The sequence below is a fragment of the Periophthalmus magnuspinnatus genome, chromosome 5 (assembly GCF_009829125.3).
Source record: "Periophthalmus magnuspinnatus isolate fPerMag1 chromosome 5, fPerMag1.2.pri, whole genome shotgun sequence".
NCBI lineage: Eukaryota > Metazoa > Chordata > Actinopteri > Gobiiformes > Gobiidae > Periophthalmus > Periophthalmus magnuspinnatus.
In genome coordinates this window covers 8,073,137-8,083,187 of record NC_047130.1, presented here as the reverse complement: position 1 = coordinate 8,083,187, position 10,051 = coordinate 8,073,137, and the positions used below count along the sequence as shown (strand labels likewise).

Genomic DNA, 10,051 nt, shown 5'->3' with positions numbered 1-10,051 from the left:
GGCTGGAAAGAACTTATATATATAATGATTGTGAGGAAAAAAGGGCACCGGTGTATTTTTTTTCAAATATTTTTATTTGTGTGAAATGCCTCTCAGAGTTTTGATAAAGTAAGATGATGACCAAGATACTCAAGGGCAATACTGTACTGCTCAGCCCAACATGCCAATGACCTCAAATAAAATCAGTAATTTGCATCAAGTAAAATGAATGTCATTTACTTTTTTCCCACAAAAAAAAATAAATCTTCAAATATTTCCTAAAGGTTTTATCTCGTATCCCATAAACAAGTGGACTGACTAGCCGTGGCATCACATTGGCTATAATGGTTACAACAAAGCGAACATTAGACGCACTCTGAGGGAATAAAAATATCAATCCTGTTATAAGTGCAGTATACAAATATGTGAGCATGGAGAGCATTAACTGGAAGCTGTGAAGCAGGACTGTGTTTCTGGCCTTTTTGGCATCAGCTGAAGCTGATTTTGCTGTGAACAGTATTTTGAAATATGTGTAGATAAGAGTCAGCCACACAATGGCCATTAATACAGCATTAAAGATAGTTTCTTTCTTCTCTATGACAGGATTTCGGAAAATATATTTCCTTTGACAGAACACTTGAAACTGAAAATAGTCAAGACGTTCTGTGGCTAAAGCAACAAAGAGATCTGGAAGAACAGACTGTGCACTTATCAGCCAAATGAAGGCGATGGCAATGTATGTTTTCTTAACTGTAATGATCTTTGAGTGTCGCAGAGGGAAGCAGACAGCAACATAGCACTCAATGGCCATGAAGGCAAGAGTCATAGGGTTGTTTAAATTAATAGGTACAGAAAACAGATGAAAAAGAATGCACAACCACACATGGAACGTGTAAACAATGTAGAGCAACACTTGGATGAGGGTCAGCAGTGTCATCAGGATGATGTCGTTGATGACCAGGTGGATGTAGAGGATGTAGCGAGGATTCATTTTGAATATCTGCAGGACACAGAAAAGTTACTGTATATTGATGCACACAGCAATAAAGTAAGAAGTACTTTTTAACATGAGTTGAATTTAAAATATATGATTTATTTAGTTTCATTATCAAGATATATATATATATATATATATATATATATATATATATATATATATATATATATATATATATGGCACAAATAGTTGTCTTATTTCAAGAGAGAAATATTACCAACTTCCAAAAAGCATCTCACAGTAAACATAGAGAGAAAAGATTGCTTATACGTGAAATGTATGACATGACTCCAAACATTCTCGAAAAAACAACAACATTTGAGTGTATTAAAAAAACTAAACAAAACAAGAGTATGGTGGGTGCACTGACGAGTTTGTACTTCAATGCAATACTATTACTATAATACTATTATTGCATTTAACTTCAACAGCCACATCAAATCAATAACATCTGCAGCTTTTTACCACCTAAAAAACATTGCAAAAATCAAAGGTATACTGTCAAAGCCAGACTTGGAGAGGCTTATCCATGCATTTGGTAGACTACTGTAATGGCTGCTCACTGGCCTCTCCAAACGGGCATTAAGACAGCTGCAGTACATCCAGAACACTGCTGCTCGGGTCCTGACTAGAATCAGGAAATACGAGCACATAAGTCCTGTGCTCAGGTCTCTGCACTGGCCCCCTGTGGCTCAGAGAATAGACTTTAAAGTAGCTCTGCTTGTGAACAAGTCTCCCCTGGCCTAGCACCAAAGTACATCTCCCACATGTTAGTGCTATTTGAACCATCTCACACTGTGAGAACGTCAAGGACCGGTCTCCTGCTGGTGTCCAGAGTTAGGACTAAACATAGAGAATCAGCGTTTCAGTTATTTTTTGTTTTTGTTTTTTTTTTGCAGCTAAAACCTGGAACAATCTTCCTGAAGATGTGAGACAGGCCTCTACTCTGACAGTAGAGGCCAATACCATTGTGTATGAGAAATCCAGGCTCAAAACAGTTGACTGAAAGGGTTTTAATCTGCACTCTTCTGTTTTAATGTTAATTTTATGATGATTATTTGTGATTATTCTTGTTTTGATTTGTGTGATTTTAATGTCTTTCTTATTCTGTAAAGCACTTTGAATTGAATTTTGTCTACAAATTGTCCTATACAAATAAACTTGCCTATTATTATGGCATTGCACTACACTCTGCAAAAAAAAGCCTATGAATAACTGAAAGTTGAACTGGAACTCTATGCCACAGCTTGGACATTGTCTAACTTTGCAGACAACACAACACGCGCAGCAATTTCTTTCAGTAGAGACAGTTTTATTGTATGGTTCAGAGCTTTAGATGTTAACAAAGCAAATTGAGGAATCTCTGGATGGCACCGATATGTCAATACTGAGAGTTTAGAGTTTAATATAAAATGGCACGACACATTCCAAACACAGCTCTACAGTGTTGTACACCGTTCCCCCAATCAGTAACAAAAGTGTCGGTAGAACAGTCACATCTCAACCCCATCAAACTCCAGAAATAGTAACAAACAGGGTTAGAAGCCTCACATGGGCACAGAAAGAAAAGGGAAGACCATCAAACCACACATGGACCTGATTGTAAATGGTGTTGCATTAAAAGAAAAGAAAAAATTGGACAGCCAACGACAACAGTCTCGTCTATGGGTTGCTTGAGTAAGTACACTGAAATAGGAAATAATGAGACCATTGAGGTATCACTGGAAAGTCATTGTGTCAAGACATTTTAGTCAATCATTCTAAATTATTATTGTGACTTTAGAAAACTTCAAAAAGATGAATATTGCCATTTCCTTATCTACACCATTAACAATAGCATTTAATATTGTGACATCCCCTTGTATTAAAGGACCACTGTTAATTTTTATACTACTTAACTAACCTCATGCTTCATAAAAATATAAACCAGAGTTGCATTAATGTAGTTGATGGAGAGACAGAGAATCACAGTGATGACATTTTTCACAATTGCAGTCTTCAGATCGTCCCTTACCACCACGGGAGTCGAATTAGAGCCAGAACTGGAGAAATTCATTGGAAATATCCTTGAAACAAAAACAATTTACAATGGAAATTTACATAGAAATTGCATTCATTCATTCATGTTCATATTGGGAATATGCACCAGATCAAGAGATTTAGTAGTAAATAATCAAACAATACCTTTCATGCACATCACAGTAGATTAGAAGATCTCCTCATCTGGTTCCTCCTTTGACACTGGAAGATGCTGTGATACAGATGTCTCATGATAGATTATTTATAGGATTTAATGATGTCTTGGGATTATCATCACGTGCTTAGAATTTTCACTGAAACAGAAGCATGTTAAGACAGAAGAGGAGTTATTTAAGATTTAAAAAATTTTTTCTATTTACTCAAAATTAACACGTTTTCTAAAACTGTGTGTTTGAATTAGTGACTCATCCCATGATGTAAAGCACTTTGGGCCTCATTCATGAATCATTATGATTTGCCTCTCATTTGGTAGAAACACAACATCAGGGCACATTGTTGGATTAAGTTTATTAAGTTAATGGATAGTGATAAAATGGCGATCATATTGTGGGGCTTCTTTGATGACTATCAAATCTTGTATCCAAAGAATGCTAATACTACATTCAAATCAAACACGCACTGACCAGCAGGGGGTCAAGATGTCCTGTGGCGCCATTTTAGCACCAAATAATTGGCAGGGTGCAACCTTTTTTTAATTTTTGGATGGAGGGTGGAGGTTTGTTATTAGGGGGTCCATTGCCTGACCTGCAAGCCCCTTCTACATTCTTTTCAAATTCAGAAAGGTCTGAAATCTTGCATAGAGCATGAAAAACCTCTGTCCTAATTTGGTATGGTTCAACAACAACTGCTAATTTGTATCACATGTCGAAGACATCTCTTGAAAATTCTCGTAACATTCTTAGCAAAATATATATACAAAAATAAATATACATGCAGAAACTGTAAACAATAGCAATTTACAGTTTCAGTGTAGTTAGCGCCTCCCTTCAGATAGATATAAGACAGTTTCCACCTACAATTGACCAGAACTGAAGAAGCAGCTTGGATGAGCAGTGAAACGTCTTTACTCTTACAAGTTTTTGCCCAGTTGACAGATTTAACTTTGCCTTTTATCATAACTAATGAATTAATAATATCCATCCATTTTTTTCTGCTTATCCGGAACCGGGACGCGGGGGCAGCAGTCGAAGCAGGGACTCCCAGACTTGCCCGGACCAGGGGGCATCCAGACCAGATGAATGGGCCACCTCACCTGGCTTCTCTCAACTTGAAAGAGCCAGGTGTCTTTACCACGACAGTCCGATACAGCGACTGTATCACTACGGACACTGCAACGATCCGTCTGGCAATCTCACACTCCATCCGTCCCTCACTCGTGAACAAGACCCCGAGACACATGAACTATTCCACTTGAGGTAGAGACTGCAGGTGGAGATGATGGATGTTTAAAACACCCTGAAAAGTAATATTTCACCATCACAGGGACTTACAAAGATGTTCAGTGAGGTAAAAATGGTACTTAGTTCTTCTTTAATACTCACTGGAAACTAGCGTTTTCACTTCTCAAGTGAGAAATGCTTAGAATATGATGCATTACTAGATTACATCAATTAAAATTGAACTGCATCCTTTTGATTTTACCTAAAGTAAAGGTATGAATTAAAACAAATCTGTCTAATTTCTTATTACAGAAACAATGAAAATGGTCTTGTCTAGACATCAGTTTTACTTGCCTTTTACAGTTGAAAAAGTAGAAAAAACTGAGGCACTCAAAAATTAAAATGATTTAAAAGCCTTTATTTCCACATGGCAGATTAAGTTCAAATGACGCCAACTCGTTTGAGCCCCTTAAGTTTTTATTTGTTCACAGTCCCAAAAAATATTAATAATTGAAGGTTTCAACATTTGCTATTAGAACCCAATAGTTCAAATATCTATTTGATTGTTTTTCATACACAAAAAATAGTACTTTAGGTATTTCCTGAACATTTTATCTCTGAGACCATAGACCAGTGGGCTGACCAGACGAGGTATGATGGTGATTAAGATGGTTATGAAGAATCTAATAATCACAATACTATTAGGAAACAAGTGTTTTAGGCCAGCCTCTACAACATTATTGAGATAAGTGAGGAGGGAAAGCATTAGTTGAAAGCTATGCAGGAGGATTGTTTTTCGGGCCTTCTTCACATCCGTGCTTGCTGATTGCGCTGCAAGGAGTATTTTACAATATATGTACAAAAGGGTCAGGCAGACAATCACTAACAACACGGCATAGGAAATATCTCTCTTTTGTGGAAGAGCGGGGTGTCTGAAAACTGTATTTCGTAGACAGAACACTCGCAAATGGAAAAACTCTGAGGATTCAACGGCTAAGCTCACAAAGACATCTGGTAGGTTGGTTAGGAGACTTGACAACCATATAAATGCAATGATGATGTATGTTTTCTTCACTGTACACACCCGGGAGTGGTGTAGTGGGAAGCAAACAGCCACATAACATTCAATGGCCATAATAGCGAGAGTCATAGGATTATTTATGTTGGTGCAAATGGCTAAGATGATCAGCACCATGCACAAAGACACGTTTAAAGTGAAGATGGTGTAGCTCAGCATGTACAGGAGGGTCAGCATGGTCAAAACGATGATGTCGTTGATAACCAGGTGGATGTAGAGAATGTAGCGAGGGTTCAAAGAAAAGGTCTGAAAATGAAAAAACATGAAAAGAATACTCATGAAAAAGTACTGAAGATATGAAAAAGTGCTGAATATGTGCTCATAGGAGTGCTTATGGCTACACTGACTCTGGCTCCAATTCACTTTACATTGAAAAACTGTCACCCCTCTCTCTGTAACTGCAGCAATTAGCCATGTGAGTTTGGTCTTAAAATGTTCAAATTAACCCACTCTACATGATCCACTCTACATGATATTTTTATTTTGCTATGGTTTCAGTAAATCAAGATATTAACATTAATAACAGACAAATAAGGTGCCTTCTTTCCCCGAGGTCACTCCCACTAGTGTTAGCAACAGGTTTTATTGACAGCATTGCTCAGTCAGATTCAAAAACTCCACTATGGTCAAGACCAAAGAGGACACCAGACACCAGAAACAAAACTGTAGACCTGCACCAGGCTGGGAAGACTGAATCTGCAATAGGTAAGCAGCTTGGTGTAAAGAAATCAACTGTGGGAGAAAATATTAGAAAATGGAGGACATACAAGACCACTGATAATCTCCCTCGATGTGGGGCTCCACACAAGATAATAATGGCTTACACTTGTAATGCGCTTTTTCAAAAAGCACTTCAAAGCTTCCAAAGCACTACACTATAGTCATTTTTCATTCATTTCCACACTTGGTAATGGTAAGTTACTATTGTAGCCCCAGCTGCCCTGGGGCAGACTGTCACAAGCGAGGCTGCCAATCTGTGCCTTCGGCCCCTCCAACCACCACCTATCATTCGCGCACACACCACTTTCATACTAGGCAATGTGGGTGAAGTGTCTTGCCTAAGGACACAACAACAGAACTTGGTCTGAGCTGGACTCGATCCTCCGGCCTTCGGGTTGGGGGACCAACACTCTAACCACTGAGCCACTGTCGCCCCAAAGATCTCACCCCATGGTGTCAAACTAATAAGAATGGTGAGCAAAAATCCCAGAACCATACGGGGGGACCTAGTGAATGACCTGCAGAGAACTGGGAACAATGTAATAAAGGCTACCATCAGTAACACACTACACCGCCAGGGACTCAAATACTGCAGTGCCCGACATTTCCCCTGCTTAAGCCAGTACATATCCAGGCCCGTCAGTTTGCTAGAGAACAATTGGATGATCCAGAACAGGATTGGGAGAATGTCATATGGTCAGATGAAACCAAAATAGAACATTTTGGTAAAAACTCAACTTGTCATGTTTGGAGGAGAAAGAATGCTGAGTTGGATCCAAAGAACACCATACCTATTGTGAAGCATAGGGGTGGAAACATCATGCTTTGGGGCTATTTTTCTGCAAAGGGACTAGGACAACTGATCCATGTAAAGGAAAGAATGAATGGGGCCATCTTTCATGACATTCTGAGTGAAAACCTGCTTCCATCAGCAAGGGCATTGAAGATGAAATGTGGCTGGGTCTTTCAGCATGACAATGATCCCAAACACACCCAGGCAACAAAAGGAGTGGCTTTGTAACAAGCATTTCAAGGTATTGGAGTGGCCTAGCCGGAGTCCAGATCTCAACCCCATAAAAAAATCTTTGGAAGGAGTTGAAAGTCTGTGTTGCCCAGCGACAGCCCTAAAACATCACTGCTCTAAAGGAGAGCTGCACGGAGGAATGGGCCAAACTACCAGCAACAGTGTGGTAAAACCTTGTGGAGACTTACAGAAAATGATTGACCTCTATCATTGCCAGTAAAGGATATACACTCACCTAAAGGATTATTAGGAACACCTGTTCAATTTCTCCTTAATGCAATTATCTAATCAACCAGTCACATGGCAGTTGCTTCAATGCATTTAGGGGTGTGGTCCTGGTCAAGACAAACTCCTGAACTCCAAACTGAATGTCAGAAGAATGGGAAAGAAAAGTGATTTAAGCAATTTTGAGCGTGGCATGGTTGTTGGTGCCAGACGGGCCGGTCTGAGTATTTCACAATCTGCTCAGTTACTGGGATTTTCACGCACAACCATTTCTAGGGTTTACAAAGAATGGTGTGAAAAGGGAAAAACATCCAGTATGCGGCAGTCCTGTGGGCAAAAATGCCTTGTTGATGAGAATGGGCCAAGTGATTCAAGCTGATAGAAGAGCAAGATTGACTGAAATAACCACTCCTTACAACCAAAGAATGCAGCAAAGCATTTGTGAAGCCACAACACGCACAACCTTGAGGCGAATTGGGCTACAACAGCAGAAGACCCAACCGGGTACCACTCATCTCCACTACAAATAGGAAAAAGAGGCTACAATTTGCATGAGCTCACCAAAATTGGACAGTTGAAGACTGGAAAAATGTTGCCTGGTCTGATGAGTCTCGATTTCTGTTGAGACATTCAAATGGTAGAGTCAGAATTTGGCGTAAACAGAATGAGAACATGGATCCATCATGCCTTGTTACCACTGTGCAGGCTGGTGGTGGTGGTGTAATGGTGTGGGGGATGTTTTCTTGGCACACTTTAGGTCCCTTAGTACCAATTGGGCATCATTTAAATGCCACGGGCTACCTGAACATTGTTTCTGACCATGTCCATCCTTTCATGACCATCCTCTGATGGCTACTTCCAGCAGGATAATGCACCATGTCATAAAGCTCCAATCATTTCAAATTGGTTTCTTGAACATGACAATGAGTTCACTGTACTACAATGACCCCCACAGTCACCAGATCTCAACCCGATAGAGCATCTTTAGGATGTGGTGGAATGGGAGCTTCGTGCCCTGGATGTGCATCCCACAAATCTCCATCAACTGCAAGATGCTCCTATCAATATGGGCCAACATTTCTAAAGAATTAATCAGCACCTTGAATCAATGCCACGCAGAATTAAGGCAGTTCTGAAGGCGAAAGGGGGTCAAACACCATATTAGTATGGTGTTCCTAATAATCCTTCAGATGAGTGTATAACAAAGTATTGAGATGAACTTTTGTAATTTATCAAATACTTATTTTCCACCATAATTTGCAAATAAATTCTTTTGAAATCAGACGATGTGATTTTCTGGATTTTTCTTTCTCATTTTTTTCTCTCATAGTTGAAGTGTACCTATGATGAAAATTACAGTCCTCTCATCTTTTTGGTTGGCTGTCTAAATACTTTTTTGCCCCACTGTATGTGATTATAATTTCATTCTCTTCCAGTTAAACATTTTTTACAGGATGCATTGTGTGTGTATATATATATATATATATATATATATATATATATATATATATATATATATATATATATATATATATATATATATATATATAATAAAATTAAAAAGTAAAATAAAAAACATGCTAAAGGCATTTTCTCAGGCAATAACTAAAGCAGAGGCTATTGACACGGTCAACTTTTTCATCTAATCAGACACATTATTGCTACAAATTATGAGAAATCAACTGCCTGACACTCTCCCAGACACCTGATTTTCTGTCATGGTGCAATATCATAGTGGCAGAAAGAACTTAGTGGATGGGGTTAAAGTTCAAACTAGGTACAGAATCAGGTACAGAAGCTTTAATGTGGACTGACAAACATCAATAAGACACAGTTTTAAAGAATATGTGATAAAATCTAATAACAAGGTGCAAAAGACCCAAATATTCACACCCAGACATGCTACCAAGTCAAAAATAGGCAAGTCCAAGTTGAGTCCCTAGTCAGTGGTCTACAATCCAAGTCCCAAGTCCAAAGCATCAAATTTCAAATCCCTTTAAGTAATAGTACGGAGTGTAGAAGTTATAATGTTTCTTCAAAAAGCAATTTGTTCTGCTTAAATTATTGTTTTGTCTTCAATTTGAGTATTAATGAATGTAGCCACAATCCAGTAGAAATTGTTATTTGAAATGACACAGTTATTAAACCTCACTGGCTGAAATGATTTAGGTAGTAAAAATGTTCTTATTTGGTCATTTTAACTGGATCTGCTAAAATATTTTAAACTTGATTCTTGTTGTAGTAGTAGTAATGTAGCACCATTGAACACTCCTGGACGTGTTTCAAGTGTGGACTATAGTTTGAACACACTGCCTCACAAAACATGGATTTAATGGATAACAATGTTCTTTCTTAACATGGATGGCTACCAAACTATGCAGTTCATACGACAGTGTGTACATGGGAAAACATTTGAAAATGTAACCTCATGCTGGACAAAGATGTGCACCAGGACAGAGTTGATACAGATGATGGAGATACAGAGGCCAACAGTAATCACATTCTTCAGCACCGCATCAGCCACATCAAAGGCAACAGCTGAAGTCGAGTTACTGCTGCCGGTTTGAACGTTCATGGATCAAGAGAAGTTACACTGGCAACAAAAAGAG

At 38.7% G+C, this 10,051-nt stretch overlaps 2 protein-coding genes across 2 annotated transcripts; both read right to left on the bottom strand.

Moving 5' to 3' along the window:
* Positions 1–211: 211 nt before the first annotated feature.
* On the bottom strand, positions 212–3,671 carry LOC117370859 (odorant receptor 131-2-like). The gene is made up of 3 exons (XM_033966401.2): positions 3,640–3,671; positions 2,880–3,042; positions 212–979 (listed from the first exon to the last, which is right to left on the bottom strand). The coding sequence occupies exons 1-3, from the start codon at positions 3,669–3,671 to the stop codon at positions 212–214; spliced, it is 963 nt and encodes a 320-aa protein (XP_033822292.2).
* A 1,271-nt stretch (positions 3,672–4,942) lies between these two features.
* LOC117370858 (odorant receptor 131-2-like) lies at positions 4,943–10,017 on the bottom strand. The gene is made up of 2 exons (XM_033966400.1): positions 9,868–10,017; positions 4,943–5,719 (listed from the first exon to the last, which is right to left on the bottom strand). Exons 1-2 carry the CDS (start codon positions 10,015–10,017, stop codon positions 4,943–4,945), a joined length of 927 nt encoding a protein of 308 aa, XP_033822291.1.
* Positions 10,018–10,051: the final 34 nt, after the last annotated feature.

Coding starts and splice junctions, on each gene's coding strand:
- LOC117370859 (XM_033966401.2), bottom strand. CDS start 3,671: ATGGCGCCACAGGACATCTTGACCCCCTGCTG. Junction 3,043..3,639: donor GACATCTTGACCCCCTGCTG/GTCAGTGCGTGT, acceptor TTTTGTTTCAAG/GATATTTCCAATGAATTTCT. Junction 980..2,879: donor ATATTTTTATGAAGCATGAG/GTTAGTTAAGTA, acceptor TGTGTCCTGCAG/ATATTCAAAATGAATCCTCG.
- LOC117370858 (XM_033966400.1), bottom strand. CDS start 10,017: ATGAACGTTCAAACCGGCAGCAGTAACTCGACTTCAGCTGTTGCCTTT. Junction 5,720..9,867: donor ACATCTTTGTCCAGCATGAG/GTTACATTTTCA, acceptor TTTCATTTTCAG/ACCTTTTCTTTGAACCCTCG.